General features: G+C 41.7%; 2 protein-coding genes across 4 annotated transcripts in view; one reads left to right on the forward strand and one right to left on the reverse strand.

Moving 5' to 3' along the window:
• Positions 1 to 354: 354 nt before the first annotated feature.
• On the reverse strand, positions 355 to 8,362 carry clul1 (clusterin-like 1 (retinal)). 3 transcript variants are annotated; one of them, XM_079876146.1, is made up of 9 exons: positions 8,281 to 8,362; positions 6,341 to 6,481; positions 6,084 to 6,232; positions 5,812 to 5,982; positions 4,935 to 5,370; positions 4,664 to 4,786; positions 3,531 to 3,745; positions 3,166 to 3,344; positions 355 to 1,896 (listed from the first exon to the last, which is right to left on the reverse strand). In XM_079876146.1, exons 2-9 carry the CDS (start codon positions 6,441 to 6,443, stop codon positions 1,881 to 1,883), a joined length of 1,392 nt encoding a protein of 463 aa, XP_079732272.1. In that variant the 5' UTR covers positions 6,444 to 6,481; positions 8,281 to 8,362; the 3' UTR covers positions 355 to 1,880. The 3 variants fall into 3 exon arrangements, with proteins under 3 accessions (XP_079732272.1, XP_079732274.1, XP_079732273.1); XM_079876148.1 differs by having other exon boundaries at positions 6,341 to 6,452; positions 8,281 to 8,352; XM_079876147.1 differs by having other exon boundaries at positions 6,341 to 6,462; positions 8,281 to 8,346.
• Positions 8,363 to 17,305: 8,943 nt separating this feature from the next.
• The window catches only part of colec12 (collectin sub-family member 12), a 29,567-nt gene continuing 24,852 nt past the window's right edge, over positions 17,306 to 22,020 (forward strand). The window contains exons 1-2 of the mRNA XM_079876149.1: positions 17,306 to 17,837; positions 21,222 to 21,272. Coding sequence (XP_079732275.1) covers positions 17,831 to 17,837; positions 21,222 to 21,272 — 58 coding nt within the window. The 5' untranslated portion in view covers positions 17,306 to 17,830. The remainder of the gene's footprint in view (positions 17,838 to 21,221; positions 21,273 to 22,020) is intronic.

A 22,020-nucleotide genomic window follows, 5' to 3' on the forward strand; every position in this document is an offset into this window, starting at 1 on the left:
TATTTTTTTAGTAGGTCTCTTAATTTCTGTTTCAATCTTTATGAGAGCTTGAATTCATATCCTGGGAGATGATTCATATTGAAAAGCCTTCACAAAATAATTTCTGACGACCAATCGCCATTTCAGCCAGCTGCTAATTTTCAAGCAAAAAGTCATTATTATAAATCTTATTTTTGTCTTGAATTATTCAACAGTAATTTAGGAGAGAAACATTTTATTAACATAACACCAGACCTGAGCAGTCCAAACATCGTTCCTCACGCTGCTGTTGAGACCTGACGAGTCTTAATATCACAACAGCAATGCCTGAGTTTCTTTTTTACACGCATCAGCACCGACACTGCCAGGTTTGCGTTTTTCGTGCCAACACATTTGTAGTGTTGCCAACCTCTTGGTACAAATTCATTGTTCTCTCATGTACACTCCAATAAATGAACCAGAGAGATTTATAGATCTTCCACAGTTTATTTAATACATAAATATTTCAGTATATTTCAAGAGAGCCATGGTTTCTTCATTCTGACATACGAATGTGAATTTGCTCAAAAAATGATTTCAAACAGATCCATTTGTTTCTGACTCTTTTGCAAGTTTCTTGAACAGGAATCCGAATTGCATAAAGCCTTTTTTAACTCGTTCACCACGATGTACCATGTTTGCTGCTGGTGGAGTCGTTGCATTTCCTGGTTAGGCATCGATCACTGTGAAATATTCAGGTACTACAGATTAAGACTATTTACCAACCAAAGTTTGATGAAATCACTAAAAAGAAAAATGGTACAAGTCTAATGGAGTGGGTGAAATAGACATCAGTTTTTGCACCACTGTTACAGATTTAGTCTTAATGTTCGATTTTGGTCTTGTATTTTCTGTAACGGGTTCATTTCATCCATGACAAGGAATTGAATGCACTTGAGATGAATCAGACGGATATCTTTTGGAGGGTTAATTTGTTGATTTCTTCTCCCCTTTGTCGTGTAGCTTTTCATATATGTAGAGGGAGGCCTTGCTTTTGTCCTTCCTGTACGTGAGCCCTTTGTCCTAGGGACTTTTTTGTGTGTCCTGTCGTTATCCTGGACATCACCTAAACATCTTTCCCATCATCGCCTCCTGTTTTACAAGGGCTACAGGCAAGTTTGAGCAAAACTCTTTTATCGATTTTTGTTTCTTCGTGTCAAAAAAGAGAAAGTACTCTGATATGAGGTGATGGTCTCCGCTGCAGAGTTTTAATGACATTGTTGTGAAAATGGTTACGATTACTAATCTGAAGAATTTGTACAGTAAAAAATAAAGTTTTACGTAATGATTTGAAGTGTATGTGGGTTATTTGCAAATCATTTGTGTTTTTGTTCAGACATTTGTGAAATTGTTTTATCAGTTGAACATTTTTAGATGGATCATTTTGAACTGGGACTGAACGGAAACATGTGGAAGCCCTTTTCTACGTGAGAGGAAAAAAGGGAATCATGTATGACTTTTGTTGTAAATCATAATACTAGAAGAAGGATTGCATAGAAACATTCCCGATAACTGAATTAAACGTTTATAGTATTTTAAAGTGAACACACATAAGCCTATTGATGCAAGTAACTAGGCAAATGGTTATTGTAAGCAGTGATTATTCAGTAATGCCTGTTTACAATCACACAGTGATATATTTAAATATATATATGTTATAAGTACATTTCAGACATACTGATGTTTAAGTCAATTAACACAAGACAAGATTCAATTGCAGCTATTTGGAACCTGTCACATCACACCGTAAATAAATGACAATACTTGCAATAACTTATAATAAAATACAAGTGAACACTGTGTACTCTTTAGCAGTGTACCCTGGTTAGTGCTTGGATGAAAACTGATGACTTCTAGTTTGATTACACATCCTCATGCCTAAAAAAAGAAAAAGAAACAAAATACATTGTTAGAGCAGAGTCATATACACCAAGAACGATAACTATATTAGAGTCCAGTCCACGATATCGTTCTGATTATTCTTGGTGTGCGCTGCAGTTTGTCGTCTGTCGACATAATGCCTTGAGCTCTTTAAAGCAGGATGGACTGTCAATGTTTTATCGTTCATCGCCTTGAGAAAAAAAAAAGTTCTGAAAGTGCTTCCAACGGTATCGTTCCTCTCTGCTGTTATTGTTATACTTGTGGTGTGGACTCTGCTATTCTTTTTATATTTAGAATGATTCATTTAAATTGAACTATATCGTTATCGTTATAGTTATCGTCCTTTGTATGAACAGGCATTTAGACTCACTACATAGTCTACAGAAAAACAACCTGGTTCTTGCACAAAAATCATTTATGCCATACTTTTTGACTTGAAGGTCCCCTGAACTCTGTTCTTCATTAAAACAATAATTATTCAAGGGGTTCCTTATCAAAAAATCTAATTGTTTAAAATGGAAGTTTATTGAACATTTAGAACATATGTAACAAAATATAAAAGAAAATCAAAAAAGCAAAGTTTGCATATATTGTATGTTTTTGTATCACACTTGAGTGATATAGTGAGAATTTAGGGATTCCACACCTTAATTTTATTCAGGAGTCCAAACAGAGAAAAAAATGCAATTTGGTGCAGATGTTATTTATATAGCAAAAAAATAAGATACAGTTCTAATAGCTTGTAATATAAATATCAGTTGTCACTGTTTCTCAATAATATGTCTTACTAAGATGATATTTAAATGATTAGTTTTATGATCAAAGCTATGGAGTTTCAATTACGATCAAAGCTTCGTAATTTTGGGAGGCAAACATATAATGCAATACAGTACAATGATGATTGAGATAACAAATAAACATCCCTCAAAAGCCTGTTATATTTTTTCACTTGCTAAAAAACTATGAATGATCAATCAGAGTGCAGAAGACATGTAGAGGTTTAAGTACAACACATTTTTCAGCAAAGTTTGGATCATGTTGACAATTTAGAAGACTGAGAAATTCATGTATCAAATATGATAGAGTAGACTTTAAAGGGTTATTACTTTATTAATTTCAAATTTGAAATACTTTTAAGTCATCCTGTCACTGGTTGAGAACTGATTTATGTGATTGAACTGAGGAGTATTCTCTTTATGAGATATTAACCTGTCCCTGTGAAATGTGTGAAGTATTCTGACATTGTTTCATTGTAAAGTGTCTGACCTGGCCATCTGCTTGTACGTGCCCAGAGCCTCCTGTGCCACATACTGGATGAAGGCGGGATCCTGCAGCCTGAGACCCGCAGGAACAGTCAGGGTGAGAGTGGGGGAGTTTAGAATATTCACTTCCACTGTAGTGACTGCTGCTGGAGTGTTGCTGCTCTCCTCAGTCTGTGCCACCACCTTGTTGTTTGGGGTCAACAGATTTAGTATCTGATTTTTTTTCTACCACTACTGTGTTTATTTCACTTTTTCACACCTACTGAATAATTACCATTGCACTACATGTCCAAAATACCATAGTATTACCATGTTACTATGCCTAAAATTCAATGGTAATACCATGCTACTTTTTTGTTAGTGTCTCACCGTGGCAATGCTGAAGATGCTCTCGGGAGTGGTGGTGTTATTGGCGAGCTCAGTCACCCACCCAAAGTCGGAGGCCATGTTGCTGAGCCAGCTGATGGTGTCGTCAGTATGACGTTGCACGATTCCCAGCACCTCCTCATACTGCTGCTTTGACACCTCCAACAACTGAGAGGCCTCATCCAACTCGATGTGGAGCTCTCTTACATTTGGGCAGTCTGGCACGCAATAAGCATTTGACATGATCAATATGACTGGTAAGGGTTAATGGGACAGTTCAAGCAAAAATGAAAAATCTGTCATCATTCACCAAAGACGATAACTAGAACGATAAAGTTTGGTTTTGTCCACACCACAATTATAATAACAATAATAGCACAGAGGAACAATATTCTAACACTTTACAATAAGGTTCATTAGTTAACATTATTTAATGAATGAACTAACCATGAGCAATACATTTGTTACAGTATTTGTTAATGTTAGGTAATAAAAATACAGCCGTTCATTGTTTGTTCATGTTAGTTCACAGTGCATTAAATAATGTTAACAAGATTTGAATAAAGTATTAGTAAATGTTGACATTAACATCAACAAAGATTAATAAATACTGTATAAGTGCAGTTCATTATCAGTTCATGTTAACTAATGAACCTTATGGTAAAGTGTAACCACAATATTGCACAGAGGAACTGCAGCACATACTTATAATAAACAATGTTATTGTGTGCTGGTGTGACTGTGGAAAATGTGTAGATCTTGCGTGATTAAAAATAAATGTGAGTCAATGGAGACATGACTTGTAAAAATTCATTTGTAGAGCTCTCTAATCATAACTGTTACTAGTAAGAATTTAATTGAAGAACTCTCTATTTTAATTGTTACTAGTAAAAATGCAATTGAATTACATTTAAAACTAAAGCTAAAATTACATTAAAAACTAAAACGGTTTGCCATAGTTCTCGAAATCAACTGACTGACTAAGATCTAGTATTAAGATGATCAGTGAATAATGTCGTAAACAAGACTGTGTGTGGTCTATTCCTCGCACTTCTAAAGAGCTGGAACACAGGTTACATGGATTTCTATATGGAGAACTATCCATTTGACCAATTGATGTGAGCATGTGCTCTTACCAGTAAACAAAGTTCCCTGACAGGCCTCACACTTGCTCTGCAGCTGCCAGCACTCTGAGGACTGTCTGCGCAGATCTCTGCACAGTCTCCTGTTCTGCAGAAACTGAGGGAAGAGTTTCTTCTCTGGGGTAAATACAGACACATGTAGAGAGAGTTAAGGTCTGTTCACACCAACGGACATTAATGCTCTGTTTTTTACATAAACTTGTGTGTGTGTGAATGACAGAATTTTGGTTAACTGATTTATTCCAAATGTATCAGGTTCAAGCACCTTTCTCCTTCGGTGTCTTCTCCACAGCATCATGAATGTCACTGAAGGCTTGTGTGATTACGGCCCCAAACTCCTCCAACACATTTCTCCCAAAGTCAAAGAAGGACTCCAGCACATCGTCCAGGCCCACACCCTCCAGAAAGGCAGAATCCAGAGCTTTGTTGGCAGGCTTGAGAGCCAGCTCACTCTCTTTGTCTTCCTGAAGCTCAGGGCTGAAGGCTCTGCGTAGGGCCTGGTCCAGCTCATGGTGAAAGTGGGAGACCAGCACTGCACTACGATTGACCAGGGTTCCCACTTTGGTGAGGAGGTTGCTGAAGGAGTCCTCAATTCTCACCACCTCCAGGTCAGGATTCTCTGCGCTCTGGTTCAACGCTACCTCATCCTGAGCATCACGAGGGCCAAAGCGAGAGCTCAGTCTTTGGAAGAAGTTTTGTAGCTGTGGAATACAGAAAAATAGTCAAACTGAAGTTGATTTCATTGTATCCCACTACTATTTTGCTAGTTTGATTTATTAAAAAAAAAAAAAAAATCATTTAAATTTTTTTCAGTGCATTGTACCACCACTTTTGTATGAGTAGACGGATTGGGTGTAGTGAGAATCAAGCACAGTTAAATATGGTGTATTTGGTTTCACTTTATTTTAAGGGGTCTGTGTGACAGTGTAACTATGCATTATAATGTAATATATGTTCTATAGGGTTATGGTTAGGGTCGGGTTTAAGGTTAGTTACATGTAATTGTTATTTGTTACTACTATAGCAAGCACATGTAATGTGTAACAAAGACACCGTAAAATAAAGTGTTACCGTGTATTTCTACTTAGTAGTTAACCTAACCATCTCTCTCAGGGGTTATACTCGGCATTAGAATGCTGTACCTTATTGGTGAAGGTGGCGAATCCACGGCGGCAGCTGTTCGTGTAGAAGTTCTTACAGGTGTGCTCAAGACAAGGTCGACATTCCTCCCAGGAGGACTTTAGAGATTCTTTGCACTGCTGCTTGGCTTCATTCAGCTTCTTTTCTACATCCTGTGCAATCTCTGCTGCCCCCTGATGGTGTAAGAAGCCATTTAAGAAGGTATATTTGGTTTAACGCCAGTAGAAATACTATTAATTTTAGTGTCTTTTAAAAAAAAAGATTGTTCACTGACTTTTTTCTTCTCCCCGCTGTGCACGAGAGACTTCATGAGATTTGCATGTTTCTCTTCATTACTGGCCATCACCTCCTTCATTTCTTTGATTCCGTACAGTGCCTTGCTGACCTCCTGATCCACTAGCTTCTCCCCTTCCAGAGACAGGCCTAAAAGACCATCATATTTCAGGACATTTAGATGTCATAAGATTGCTCCCTGGCTTTAGGGTATTCATTTATGATATTAATCTCTTTAGCAATATAGGATGCACTCACGTTTGAGAGTGTTGGCTGATACCGGAGGAAGGGTGGTATCAGGGGCACAATGAAAGGCCCCCAGAGACGCCAGTAAAACCAGAGAAAAGATCAACGCCCTCATCTTCGTCAGCTTTGACAGGCTCAAAGGAAAAACAATGCCTGTAAATAACATAATTATTTAATTTTCTGAATTATGCTGTTTTTAGTATAGGCCTACATTTTATTTTTTTGGACTAAACATTATTTCCAAGTGGCATTAATCAATAGGCACATAAATTCTAAATTCGTGGGTTTGTTTCTATTTTCATTTTACGATGCACGCGCTTCTCCAGCACGTGCTTTCACCTGTCTTCCACAAAACAAAAATTGTTTTAATGGCTGATTGAAAAGTGTCCGTTTATCAATCTCTTGAATAATTACTTATAATAGATATAGATGTTAGAGTAAATATATGTGTTCGGGTAGATTTGACAGCCTTATTGAAGAGAACATTATGTTAAACGATGTTAATTTTGTTTACGGACCAAAATAGCCTATGTCCCGCTAGCTGTACAATTCAGTGGTAAGAATTACATACATCCTACTTAGTCAAATCATTGTTTGTTCTTTTTTTTATGTCTGTGATTGTGAATAAATTTCATATTATAAAAATCATAGATTGTGTTGAAGTCATTGTTTTTTGGCACTAAAGAAATGTAACAACTTTCCTGGCTAACCAAAAACAGACCTTAAAAAAAAAAACGCTCTGGGAACCAAAAATTGTTATCTGGGATCCACCTATTTTTAAGCGAATTTTGGGATGGGCATCGCATAAAAACATTGGATGGAAACGCCAAGATACGCATAAAGTCCAAAAATGCCCATAAGCACCACTGTGTGGCGCTATTTATGAGAAAACCGTTCAGGTGAAATTCACTGTTTTATGACCTTCAGGCAATACATCTCTGTAACTAGTCAAATTCTGTCATTCTTTATTCTATTCGGTCAGTTTGTGTTAGTATCTTATCTAATCTATGTTATCCACTTAAAGAGAGCCAATTGATCTAGAAGTTTCTTTCTGGGATTAAGGAGGCATCATATGTAATGGCCTACATTACGCAGTTTAAAACGTTACAGAATGTGCTATGACTTAATAGGCTAGAGCCAAACAAGTCTTGTGACTATAAACAGATATATATGAGGTGTTATTGAAGGCAAAGCATTCTCTATACTGATTATCACACTATAAAATATAATCCATAGAGGTAATCCAGAAAAAAAACTATGTTAAATATTCAAGAAACATATTGAAATACCACCAGAGGTTCACAGGTTCACCAGCTTTACCTCATGGCCATCTGTTGTCTTAAATGAGCACAACAGAGCCGCCACATTTGGCAAGTTGAAGTCAAAAGCTAATGTTGTAAAGCTGTCACATTTTATGGCATATGTCTTGAGTGCTGGTAAAACAATCAGTACATAATTTTCTGCCATTATTTATGCCTCAGTTCGATCAGCAGGGTGTTACACAATAGTGTCTGCATTAGTCAAAAATAGGATGTGCTTTTAAATCCATAGAATCACTGCTTAAGTAATGAACAAATAAAGGTAACTTTACATGCAGCTAACTTTATACTGTATGTATACAATTAGCGCTATTCTGACATCCAAAAATGATCTAGAATAAATGTGCATGCCTAATTGCTTGTATTCATTATTAATGCTTTTGTTATTAGATCATCATTAGATCATCAATATCAACATGGCAAATTATGTTTATCATATTTGATTTCTGTCCACAGCAAAACACACTGTGTGATCATATAATTTTCACCAATTAAACGTCTCAGAAACTTAAAGTATGAAAATATAATAATAATATCATTAATATAAATAAACCATGCTCATATTTCATACATTATGGGAGATACATAAACAGAGCTATCTAACATGATAAAGATCATAGGAGAGGAACTCACCAGAAAAATCCTACTGATGTCTGACTATGCAATGTGATTGATGCCGTTTCCTGTGAACAGGGAAGGTGTGCTGTTTATCTTTACCTGGACGCTTCTATTTATAAGTAGAACCAGAGACGATCCAATTAAAGCATTTAAAGGTTATGGCCGTCCAACATGTAATCCAGCCAATTCAGCCATACGCAATAGTTATATATAAATAAATTATATATATATATATATATATATATATATATATATATATACATATATATATATATATATATATATATATATATATATACATATACATATATATATATATATATATATACATATACATATATATATATATATATATATATATATACATATATATATATATATATATATATACATATATATATATATATATATATATACATATATATATATATATATATATATATATATATATATATATATATATATATATATATATATATATATACATATACATATACATACATACATACATACATACATACATATATCTGTGTATATAAATATTTATAATAAATATTGTGAAGAGTTCAGATGCAAAAGCCTCTAAGTGCCATCTGAAATTTTCTTCTAGAATGATCATTTTTATCAAGCTCGTATATTTAAGTTCAATAATTTCACTTAAATGGCAATGCAAATTACCTATTAATTGTCATTTAAGTGAAATTCTTGAACTTAAATATACAAGCTTTATAAAAATGACACTTTGGCACTTTGCATCTGAACTCTTCATAGTAAACTAGTAACATTGTGAAATATTATATAACATTGTGAAATAAAAATATACATTTCTAAAACAAAATCATAGTAAAAGTTGTAGTGTATGCTAAATGTGTTATAGCATACATTTTATTTTGTTTTGATAACTTTGACAAAGTCTAAATAGTTTTGCATCTATATTACAAGGTTTTTAAAAAAGCCTTGTCAACCTCAAAGCATAAATTGGCAACAAAGATGTGGTAGGCCCACATTCCCCTCACATTTCTCATTAGCGCACCATGTCCTTGTAAAAGTGCCCCTCTCTTCAGGGCTTGTGACCCTGAAAATAGTATTTTCTAACCTCTAATGAGAAACAGCAATATGGGCCACTGGTATGTCCATCTTGGCTAAGTCTAAACACACCTGTTTCTCATAACCCTATCTGGACCTGTCGCGTTCATCTCCTGCCAAAAGACCCGGTGGCTGGCAGACTGAGAGTGAATTACTGGAACCTCAGAATACATATAACAGCAGAACGTGAGAAGAAAACATTGGTTTAGTATAAAATGATACACCTTGAAAATGAAAATGTACCATTTCTTCTCCCCAGTAAAACCATATTAATATTGGATGTCCTTGAAAGCTTTCAGAATCATTTTGTTTCATTTCTATAACTGTAGCAACTATGGTATTTTGACCGAAACTTTGTTTACCATGGTAAAGTTTAGTAAGTTTGATAGTAAATGTTTATTTCTAAGGTAAATAAAAATGGATAAGGCACCTGCTCTGGCACAAAAGCTTCCAGATACTTAAGAGGGCAAATAAAGTCGGTTTAGAGCCCAGCAGTGCAGCTTTAATACGGTAGAGCTGTTTTTTTTAACATTAGTGCTTAGCCTCGTTAAGTTGGAAAAACATTTCAGGCCAGTGCGGTGCTAGACTTGTGTGGTGCAACAGATCACACGATTCTGAACAATCCAGCGGGATGTCAAATAATTAATCACGGATCCCTGTGGCAAAGGGATTTAGAGAGAAATGCAAAGAAAGAACAAAATGAGCTGTGTGCTTATTAAACCCGAAGGGAGCGGAACAACAGTGCAAGCAATTTTGAGCAACAGTCAATGCACGCAAAGGACTTTACACTTGGCAGTCCTGGGATTCAGAGCCATTTATTTTGAAAAAAGCACAAGCCAGCTGATTGGAGAGAAAAAAAGATTCAGTAACACTTTCTATATGAAGCATTTATATAGATCTATATTATTATGTTCATGTTATTATCATAAAACGTTTCGGTTACTAACGTAACCTCTGTTCTCTCTAGAAGAGGGAACGAGTATTGCGTAGTTACTACGCTACGGGAAAGCCTTTCTTTCTCGAGATACTGAAGCCAAAAATTATCCTTAATTTTTATAATCTTGTCAACGCAGTGCGGCAGCCTGCAGACCTAGGGCAGGCTTACTAGCGTGCCCATTGGCTGCCCTGCGGCAACTGCAGCAGCCTACCGCTGAGCCCTTGGCGTGACGTCACGACCAATGAGCGCGCTTGGCGCGCTTAATGCGTCACAGCCCGCGAAAAGGGGTGTGGCTTAGCGTATAAAAGCGGGGCTCGGAGGCTGCTTCTCTGGTTTCTGTCGCATGAAGCGAATGAGCTCGTGGCGCGAGCACGGCGGGCTACGCAATACTCGTTCCCTCTTCTAGAGAGAACAGAGGTTACGTTAGTAACCGAAACGTTCTCTTACGAGAGGTTCTCTCGTATTGCGTAGTTACTACGCTACGGGAACACCCTTGTCAACGCCGTGCGCGCCCAGCATCCACTGAATGAGTCCCAGGGAGAGCCCGGGGAACGTGATAGCAGAGAGCCGGGCGGCCCACAGAGGGCTAGCGCCGTACATAAGCACACACTAGGGGGTTAGGAGCGGCACGGCCGGTCCGAACTGACAATTCCCTGTATAGTGCAGCTCAACCAGTAGAGCTAAATCACACAACGTAGCCCGCGCACAGATAGTGGGCTGGCATACGCGAGACTTAGACTGATAACACTTTCGCCTGCAAGGCGGGAACATCCAGGTTGTAAAACCTAACAAATGTGGAGGGGGAGGCCCAGCCTGCCGCTGCACAAATGTCATGAATGGGAATCCCGCTGGACCACGCCCACGACGAGGCCATGCCTCTGGTGGAGTGAGCTTGAATGCCCAATGGGCACTGCAGGTCTTTAGACGCATAAGCAGCAGCAATAGCGTCCACTATCCATCTGGACAGGCTGTGTTTCGAGGCGGCGAGACCCTTGGTGCGCCCGCCAAACGAAACAAAGAGCTGTTCCACCACTCGTTTGACTGAAGACAGTGCTATCAGAAAAACGGTTTTGAGCGTGAGGTATTTCATATCCACAGTTTCCAAGGGTTCGAAGGGATGCGCTTTCAGGGCCTCCAAGACCAGTGAAAGATCCCACATAGGAACCGAGGGGGGTCGCGGGGGGTTCATCCTCCTGGCTCCTCTAAGGAAGCGGATGACGAACTCGTTCCTTCCTAATGCGCGGCCCAGCTCTGAACAGAGAGCGCTGAAATGGCCGTGACATAGACTTTGAGCGTGGAGGGGGACCTGCCCGCGTCCAGTAACTCTTGAAGGAAACACCGTACTCGCGATACCCCACATGTCTGTGGATCGAGCCCCTTAGCAGTGCACCATCTGTTAAACACTGACCATTTCGACATGTAGAGCCGCCTCGTAGAGGGGGCTCTAGATTGTATGATCGTGTTCATGACCCCGTCTGGCAGATCAGCGTGTAATCGTTGAGGCTCCACGCATGCAGAGACAGCGCTCTGGATGGGGATGCCATATCGAGCCGCGGGCTTGAGAGAGAAGGTCTCTCTTCACCGGTATCGGCCAGGGGGCTGAGTCTGCCAGCTGTATTAGATCCGGGAACCAAGCTTGGTTCTCCCAGTATGGGGCTAAGAGGAGCACTGTGTGGCGCGCTTCCCTGATTCTCTTGATGACCTGAGGCAGCAGAGAGACCGGGGGAAAAGCATACAGCGGGCCGCTGGGCCAGGTCTGGGCCAGCGCGTCCTCGTTCTTCGAGAAGAACTCTGGGCAATGAGCGTTGTCTTTTGACGCAAAAAGGTCGACTTTCGCTTTGCCGAAACGGCGCCACAGTGACTGGACTGTTTGGGGGTGTAGAGACCACTCCCCAGGGGGAACGTTGTCCCTGGACAGTCTGTCGGGGCCCTCGTTCAGGTGGCCAGGCACATGCGCGGCTCTCAGCGAGCGCAGAGTGCTGAGCCCACACGAGGAGGCGTTCCGCCAGGGTGCAGAGCGTCTTTGATCTGACACCGCCCTGGCGATTCACATAGGCCACTACCGATGTATTGTCCGTGCGGACTAGAACATGGTGACCGTGGAGGAATGGGAGGAAGTGTTTGAGCGCTTTCTCGACCGCGAGCATCTCTAGACAGTTTATGTGTAGGAGATTCTCCTGGTCTGACCAGCGGCCATAGACCGGTCTGCCTTCGAAGAGCGCTCCCCAACCTAGGTTGGAAGCGTCTGTCGAGACAACTTTCCGGTGTGAAATCACTCCCATAGACACTCCTGTGTGATACCATACGGCTGCCAGCCAGGGCTGCAGGGCTGAAATGCAGCTCTGATTCACTTTGACTCGCAAGCCGCCGGCCGCCCAGGCTCGGTGGGGCACGCGCGCTTTCAGCCAGCGTTGAAGCGGGCGCATGCGCAGTAAGCCCAGCTGGAGCGCTGCTGCAGCTGAGGCAATATGCCCCAGGATACGCTGGAATGTCCTCAGCGGAACCCGGCTGCCTATTTGGAGGGATGCGGCGAGGAGGCGGATGCGGCGCGCGCGCTGCTCCGACAGTCTGGCCGTCATAGCCACCGAGTCCAGTTCTATTCCAAGAAGGAAATTGACTGACGGGGCGATAGCGAGCTCTTGGTCCAGTGACCGAGAGACCCAGATCCTCCAGATGGCTGAGAAGCGCTGTTCTGTGAGACACAAGTTCCGTCTCTGACAGCGCTAGAATAAGCCAATCATCCAGATAATTCAGTATTCGCATTCCCTGTTTTCTCAGGGGAGCGAGAGCCGTGTCCATGCATTTCGTAATGTACGGGGTGCCAAAGACAGGCCGAAGGGCAGGATTGTGTACTGATATACTCAACCGTTGAAGGCGAATCTCAAGAATGGCCTGTGACGGGGAGTTATCTGGATCTGAAAATATGCGTCTTTTAGATCGAGAGAGATAAACCAGTCTCCTGGGCGAATCTGCGCGAGGATTTTTCTGGTTGTGATCATTTTGAACGGCCGTCTCATGAGGGCTTTGTTCAGATGTCTCAGATCTAAAATAGGTCTTAACGCTCCGTCCTTCTTGGGTACGAGGAAGTAGCGGCTGTAAAAGCTCGACTCGCTCAGAGAAGGATGAACCTGTTCTATAGCCCTTTTGCGCAGCAGCTTCGCTATTTCAGCTTGAAGCAGGTGCGCAGCTTCTGAACTCACTTTCGTCTCCGTCTGTGCTTGAAAGCGCGGAGGGCGACGAGCGAATTGAAGCGAATAGCCGTGTTTTATGGTACTCAGCACCCATTCTGACGCGCCCTGAATAGCTTCCCATGCTTCCGCATGCATAGCTAGGGGTCGAATGGTCTCTGGGTTCAGATCGCCGCGCTGCGCGGGATTGGGGAACCTGTATCAGAGAGGATGGAGCGGCGTGCGCGCCGCTGGTGCTCGAACACGGGGGCTGGTAAACAGTATTGGCCGGCTGTACAGCGTTCGGTAGCTCGGTCCCAGAGGATGGAGCGCGATTTGCTGACAAACACCCCTGGCGCGAAAGCGGCGTGGGGATTGTAATGTCTAAAAGTGAGTGCGCGTGCACGTGAGCGGGCGCAGAGTTTACACTTATGACACGGCCAGTGTTTGGGAGCTTAGAGGGTGTGCGACCCGAGGTAACTGAATGGCAGAGCGAGCAGCGGGTAGGTGTGAGCACAAAGTTGTGGGCACATTTACTACACTTAGTACTCGAGCGGCTTGTGTCCGCTTTATGAGAGAGCGCTCTATGCGCGTTACCATGGGGACCATGTTTGTGTGAAGCAGTGAGCACATGGGAGTGGGCACATTTTCTACACTTATGACACCTTCGGCCAGAGCCGGAATGTTTGTGAGCTTTAGAGGATCTGCAACCCGGGTAACTGTGTGATAGAGCGGGCAGCAGCTAGGTGTGAGCACAGAGTTGTGGGCACATTTACTACACTTAGTACTCAAGCGGCATGTGTCCGCTTTATGAGAGTGCGCTCTGTGAGCGTTACCGGGGAGACCGTGTTTTGTGTGTAGCAGTGAGCACATGGGAGTGGGCACATTTTCTACACTTGTAACACCATCGGCGTTATAGAGCAAATGCTTTGATGGCTCATATGTTTAGACGCTCATAAATACTCAAGCACCATCCTGTGAGATGCGGGTTCGCTTTCTGAATGTAAGAAAGCTGGCCGCGAGCTCGGAGAAGCCAGCAGAAAAAAATATTTTTCTGCCGCCAGAGCCGGATTTGAACACGGTTCTCCAGTGCAGAAGCGTAATATTCTGCCACTGAGCCACAGGGGCACACATGAGCTTCCAGTTGGTGCGAGCATATGACCGAGCGTCGTGTTTCGGCGTTTGTTTGCAGGCGCGCGTGTATTAAAACAGGCCCGTTTACTGCAGCATTAGTATTTCCAGCCGCCTGAACTTAGAGGGGACTGAGAAATATTTAACCCGTGAGACGCGGGTTTGCTTTCTGTATGTAAGAAAGCTGGCCGCGAGCTCGGAGAAGCAAGCAGAAAAAAAGTTTTTCTGCTGCCAGAGCCGGATTCGAACACGGATCTCTGGTGCGGAAGCCTAATGTTCTGCCACTGAGCCACAGGGGCACACATGAGCTTCCAGTCAGTGCGAGCATATGACCGAGCGTTTGTTTGCAGGCGCGCGTGTATTAAAACAGGCTCGTTTACTGCAGTATTAGTATTTCCAGCCGCCTGAGCTTAGAGGGGACTGAGAAATATGTATCCCGTGAGATGCGGGTTTGCTTTCTGTATGTAAGAAAGCTGGCCGCGAACTCGGAGAAGCAAGCAGAAAAAAGTTTTTCTGCTGCCAGAGCCGGATTCGAACACGGATCTCTGGTGCGGAAGCCTAATGTTCTGCCACTGAGCCACAGGGGCACACATGAGCTTCCAGTCAGTGCGAGCATATGACAGAGCGTTTGTTTGCAGGCGCGCGTGTATTAAACAGGCTCGTTTACTGCAGTATTAGTATTTCCAGCCGCCTGAACTTAGAGGGGACTGAGAAATATGCGAGGATTGGAGGAAGTCCGGCCTAAGCGGGACGAAATCACTCTCTCTTCCTCCTTTCGCCGGTGCTCGTGACGTCCGCTCTGATATCCCTTGAGAACGGCGCAGTTGCGCGGCTCGAACAAAGGGAGAGAGAGCGGGAAGATGTCATTATGTGCTGTGACATCGTTTGTTTGCAGGCGTGCGTGTATAACAACAGGCTCGTTTACTGCAATATAGATATTTCTAGTCGCCTGAGCTAGGAGGGGACTGAGAAATGTGTGAGAAACGGAGGTGGCCGGAGAGTGACGCGCGCGACCGAGACGCGGGGTAGCTTTCTTATAACGTAAAGGAAGCCAGCCCGTGACCGTCTACTTCTGACATCCCTTGTGAGCGGCGCCTTGCGCGGCTCGAACAGAGGGGGAGAGGGCGTGCGTCATCCGGGGGGGGGGTAGCTTCCTTGTAACGTAAAGGAAGCTATAGCCCGTGACCGTCCGTTCTGACATCCCTTGTGAGCGGCGCCGTTTGCGCGGCTTGACAGAGGGGAGTAACCAGCTGGTCTGCTTCACCCCCTGATGCGACGGCAGTGCGGGCAGAGGCCGGCCGCTGCGCGTCGGTGAAGGGCGGGGGAGAAGGAGAGAGCGAGGCTCGCGGGAGGGGCTCCGGCGAGCGCTCAGCTATAACCACCGGCTCGGAAGGCCTTTGAGAGCGGCGTTTTTTCTTACGCGGCCCGGAAGAGGCAGCCGGAGAAGGTGGAGGATCGTGAAACATGGCGAGTCGAGCCCGCAGGGTCGACATCGGCAAGTCCTCACACTGTTCGCAGCCGCCCGTGAAGGGCGCGGGCTGCGTGGTCGAAACCCAGGCAGAGAGCGCAGATCACGTGGCGGTCTCCGTCGCTGAGCGCGGCTCTGCACGAGCCACAGGATGAGCGAGGCATTTGCAACAACGCCTCGCGCTCTTTTAGATGCAAAGTGTGTCGCGGGGCGAACACACAAACACATACAACACAGAGCAGTAAAAGGATATATTCGCCGGATAGCGAAGCAGGCAGGGAAAGCTGAAGGCGGCGAAGGCGGCCGGCGTCCTCAGGCTGAGATCCTCGGCGTGCTGGTCGCTTGTTTCGACGGCGGCTTCCTCAGAGAGCAGCGATGCGTAGAGCTTCGCTGAAAAGACAGAAATCAGAGAAGCAGCCTCCGAGCCCCGCTTTTATACGCTAAGCCACACCCCTTTTCGCGGGCTGTGACGCATTAAGCGCGCCAAGCGCGCTCATTGGTCGTGACGTCACGCCAAGGGCTCAGCGGTAGGCTGCTGCAGTTGCCGCAGGGCAGCCAATGGGCACGCTAGTAAGCCTGCCCTAGGTCTGCAGGCTGCCGCACTGCGTTGACAAGATTATAAAAATTAAGGATAATTTTTGGCTTCAGTATCTCGAGAAAGAAAGGCTTTCCCGTAGCGTAGTAACTACGCAATACGAGAGAACCTCTCGTAAGAGAACACATAATTATTTGGTGTTGGTCATGTGTTTTGATGCATTTTTTTTTTTTTTACACATCTTGATCTTTTGTAATGGGGTAGAACACAGTGGTACCTGCCTTAAACAGCCTATCGTAAGCTTTTCAGGCTAAATTTAAAGTCAAACAATTATAACACACAAAACCCTAACCCTGGCTCAAACCTTAAAATTACAGATATAACTTTATTGTGTGACAACAAGCCTCAGGCCAGTACAGAAGCTTAAAATTGTTAACATTATTTTTTTTTTGTCTCAAAGTTGGGCCTACTCGATGCTTAAACTTCATAGCACAGTTTAACCCATTTTAAGCCATCACAATAACAGTGATGAATAACAGTTTAAGATCTTTCAAATGTTGAGATTTGGGTAAACACAATAGTAGTTTAAGAAGTAGCCTAATGTTTTCTACACTGTTTCTTATTACAGGTTAAGATTTCTCAGTACTCTAAGCCCAACAATAACTAACTCGTGCTACGTGTAAGACCCTCCCATGTGCCAGAGGAAGTTTAACTCCAGATGCGATGCTGCATATTCAGAGCTTCAGTGTAGAGGAGGCTGCTGCTGCTGCTTTTTACCTGGTTTTCCTTTAGGAGAATAAGTTCATGTAGAAAACAAGCGGACTAACAAACACCCTACGGACTCCCAACTTCTCTCTTCTCAGGTTGCAGCCAACAAGCAGAAGAGGAAGCATCATCCTCCTCAGTCCTCACTCACCTCAAGTGAATTTCCATCGTGAACACGTTCTCATGGAGAGAGGGAAAAAGTTAGCGTCTTGAGCAGAAATTTGCTACGACTTATTGAACATAGGTGTCCACGAGTTTTTTTCCCCCCTTTTGTGTCTTACTTTTTACAAGTTTAGCGTCAGTCACAGGGATTGAGGGGGTGAAAAACACACTACGCATGTTTCAGGTGGAATATTCGCATCTGTGAAACTTCAACGTGGAAGTGCGCGAGCGCTATACTTGAGTCTGCGCTATTGTCATGAGATTGATGTGAACGTTTGGCTCGTGACGGAACGGTGTACCACAGTTTTACCACAATGAAGGGTAAGATGCATTTCAAATGACCCTCTTCTTACACGTTTTTAGTGCTGTGTCTTTTTAAGGCAAGTCTCTTGAGTCTATCCACGCGTTTCGCTCTTCAGTTTTCTGCTTTTCTTTCTCTTGTCAGAGGAATGTGAGTTAGTCCAGTGCATGAAACATCTGGTTGCGATTAACTGCTCGTGGTGTCTAAGGTTGGCGGATTGTTTGGCTGAACTGCCATAAGACAGCTGAATAGAAGGATATACACACACAGCTTTGTGTTGCTGACCGGCTATTGTGTGGGATGTTCAGTGACATTGTTTCCTTTATCTTAAAAAAATGAAAACGCGTGGCCACGTTACAAATGAAACATCTGGCGGGGTGTGAAGACGTTCCTCTAAGAGTTGAAGAATATGTGAATTCTCATTTCTGAAAAATTTCTGTTAAGCTTGAGAGACTTTTTCTTTTTATTATTATTATTAGGCTATTATTAAAGGTGCACTCAGTATATTTTGGTATGCAACTTAAAGTTTTACACACAAATAAATTAACAGCACTTTTGAAAAATATCTAGAATGTTAGTTAACATTATGTTAATATTAAAATAATGTACACTGACATAAGATCAAGACTCCAGATATATCAGTCTTCTGAAAACAGCTTTTGATTCTGCTTGAAGTAGGTCCACCCTCATGGATGCGGCCATGTTGAGATCACGTGATGGCTATGTTAGTCAATTATGTTTACTTCATATAGCTATATTTTAGTCAGTGCTCAAAATGAGTGCAAAAGTGCAAAAATATCAACAACAAAACATTTCAATGAGAAAGCAAAACCAGACCAAAAGGTAGGCTCAATAAACAGCTTCATTGTTAATGAGCAGCACTGTTTCATCCCTGGCTAGTCTAAGCATAAACTTTAACGACACTAATATTGGGATGATTAACAACAACACAAATGTACTGAGTGCAACTTTTAAAAGTGTCATGTGCTCTTAATTCTAAGGTAAGTTGAGCTTAGGAAAATGAAGTCAGAATTATATAATTAAAAATGAAAAGGTCCTCTATATTTTCAGAGGTTGTTGAAACTTGCATGTTCTTCTAAGAGCCAAGATGTTTTCCCATCTTGATTGCACAGCAGAATTTAAACTTGTGACTCATAGAGCCACTTTTAGTAAAAACAACCCCCACATCTCCCCATCCTGAGTCTTTTTGGATGTCCAATGGCCAGATGTTCTGACGAACAACAAGCCTTCACATCACATTTTTGTGCCATATGAGTTACGCAACATTTCACTGTTCTTCTAATTTTCAATCAGAATGCTGCCATCTAGTGGAAATTTCAAATCTCAACATAACTTGTGTTAGAATTCACACTGAACTGAAAACAATATAGGCATGTGATTCATTGAAGGCTATATGACATTGTTACATTTACTGAATCTTGCTTCATCTGGAATTTGCAGTGCAATTCCCAAACAAATCACTTCTGAATTCGTATCTAAAAGCAGGATGTTGTATTTTTCACCGACTGATTTGTAAAAAGTGTCAAACTGTGGTTTGCTTGGATTTTGGCCAGACTTCAAACAAATGAGATACTGTAGCTGTTTTTGGTTCATCTTTTGGTTAGATAAATGTTTATTTACCATGAATCAATTTAAGGCATTGACATATTAACGATTAGTAAACAGAGCAAAAGGCACACGGAAATAACCTAATAAGGGTGTTCAGACCACACACAGTGAAATGCTGTTCCTCTGAGTAAGGGTCATCTGCGGTCTTCTGTGATTCTTCTCCATGCATAACATTTTTAACTTTAAAGGTTTTATTTCAAGCAATATTTCTCTTGCAATGTCATGTTTCAGGCTGTGGCTTTGTACAAATGTTGGTTTTTGGGTGTGTGGGAGCTTTGTTCCTGTGCATTTCCCAGAGTTGTGTTGTTATTTTCAGCGAAAAGACTGAAATAGCTGTCAGCATCAGTCCTCAATTCTTTGTCCCAAGCCTGTTTGTTCCCTAGTTTTCCACTCTGCGGTTTCTATGGGTTTTGTATATCCGTCCAGTTTGATTTTGGGACCTGAGGTCGCACTCTGTAGGGTTTCTTGACGGACTGTTCCCCCTCCCACCTGCGGTTCTTCCTCTGGTTTAGTATCAGAGTGAGGGGGAGTGGGCTCCAACTACAGAAACATGTGTTCCTTCTTTATTTTCTCTGGCTTTGGACAATGACACATAAAACCGCCCGGAGTCACCCCTCTCCATTCCCATGAGCATGGTAGCCACATGAGAGAGAGCTCTAAGGCAAACTGCGCTCCAGGACAGGAAGAGGAAGTAAAAGATGGTATCGTTTAGTTAACTCATGAATGGACCATCCTGGCCAGTGTTATTTCAAGAATCAGATGTAGACCACATACTTTTTATCACTCCTAAAGCAAATGTTATGTGTTTGTTTATGTTATTTATCTCAGCATGATATGTTGACATTGTTTATTAGGAACAATATGAATACTGTCATATATTTGGTATTATGAAATGTCAGAGCTTGTTTGTGTTTGGTTTATAATGCATAATGTAGTTTAATATATAATGTTTTGCTAAAGTAATATACATTACAAAGGGTTGGGGTAAGAAAGAAGAACATTTTCAGAGCACTTCATGCTTCCTTCATTTTCCAGCAGGATTTGCACCTGCCCACACTGCCAAAAGAACCAAACCCTGGTTCAATGACCATGGTATCACTGTGTAATTACTGTGTAATTTCATGTAATATTCTAATTTTTTGAAATCCTGTTTTCGTGGGTTTTATGAGCTGGAAGCCCAAATTATGTACAAATAAACAACTAAATACTTGAAATCGTTTTAAGTTGTGGGCCCTGAATCTATAATCTATGGAAGTTTAACATTTTGAATGGAATTATGGAAATAAATAAACTTTTCCATGATATTCAAATTTTTTGGAAAGGGTCTGTATATATAATTTTATTTTTATTTTTTTTGAAAAGTCTTAAGCATCAGATCAGCATATTAAAATGATTTCTCTATATTAAAATAGAAATCAGTTATTTTAAATTGTAATAATAATTCACAATATTACTGTTTTTATGTTATTTATGATCAAACAAATGTAGCCTTGGTGAGCAAAAAATCTTCTTTAAAAATCTTTACAAAAATCGTACAGACCACAAATGTTTGAATGCCAGTATGTGTATATAGCGTAAACCTAAACTAAATTTCAATGTTTTAATTTATATATATATATATATATATATATACACACACACAGTCTAGCTATAATTGTAATATTATATTTCAGTGTCAGCTATTATACTAAGACATCATGTGATTACCAGGCATGTAGCACTTATACTCACTTATGTAGCAATACTAATATCATTGTCATTTGTTTCTTTTGCAGACGACTTCAATGATGAAGAGGAAGTGCAGTCTTTTGGCTACAAAAGGTTTGGTAAGTGTATTGCAGTGCCTGATGAATCTGCAGCCAGTTCATGATCGATAGAGATGTTCTTCATCGTTTTCTTCATTCTTCTCCATATATCAGCTTGGACAGGTTTTTAGTGATTGAAAGGTGAATTAGACCTTAACTTACAGTCAGGAAAGCTGATTATAAGTTACCCAAGGTCATAATCTGGTGTCTGCCGCAGTTGTTTTCCCCTCTAAACATGTGCTATTATCATTAGCCCATCAGACGGATGTTTAGTGAATAGATCTGGATGCCTCAGTCCTTTCTTTGCTTTTTTATTTGACTGTTTTGTGATCATTCTTTACTTATAATATGTTTGAATGGTTTGCTTTTTTGTCTATAGTCCCATGAAACAGATTTCCTCTAGGATTTGATTGTGAAGTTCTATATGTCATATTATTCACTTTGATGCTTTCACTTAGGGCTTAGGGCTGAAAGAGTGTCTGTCAGGCTAGTTTTTGAAGTGTGTTCTGGTAAGCAAGCGCTGCTTTGTTTACGGTTTGTAGTTTTCATACTGTACATTATAATGTTGTGTTGCCTAAATTCATTTGAAACATATGGAGCCCCTAAAGGGACATGGTGGTGGAAAAAAAATATGGGATGGGTGAAAAAATAAGGTTTTTTTGCGTTCTCTCGCCAATGTTTTGCGTTCCCCCAAGAAACTTTGCGTTGCTTGCAAAACCTTTGTGTTCCCTCAAAAAACTTCACGTGTTCACGTGTAAAGAGCTCAAAA

Source organism: Squalius cephalus, assembly GCF_949319135.1.
Source record: "Squalius cephalus genome assembly, chromosome: 7".
NCBI classification, from domain to species: Eukaryota; Metazoa; Chordata; class Actinopteri; order Cypriniformes; family Leuciscidae; genus Squalius; species Squalius cephalus.

What these genes read in the sequence shown, in the direction of transcription:
- clul1 (XM_079876146.1), bottom strand. Translation starts at nt 6,443, where the DNA reads ATGAGGGCGTTGATCTTTTCTCTGGTTTTACTGGCGTCTCTGGGGGCC. An exon ending in ACAGCGGGGAGAAGAAAAAA is followed by an intron (nt 5,983 to 6,083) that starts GTCAGTGAACAA and finishes TTACACCATCAG; the next exon opens with GGGGCAGCAGAGATTGCACA. An exon ending in TCAGGGAACTTTGTTTACTG is followed by an intron (nt 3,746 to 4,663) that starts GTAAGAGCACAT and finishes ATTGCGTGCCAG; the next exon opens with ACTGCCCAAATGTAAGAGAG.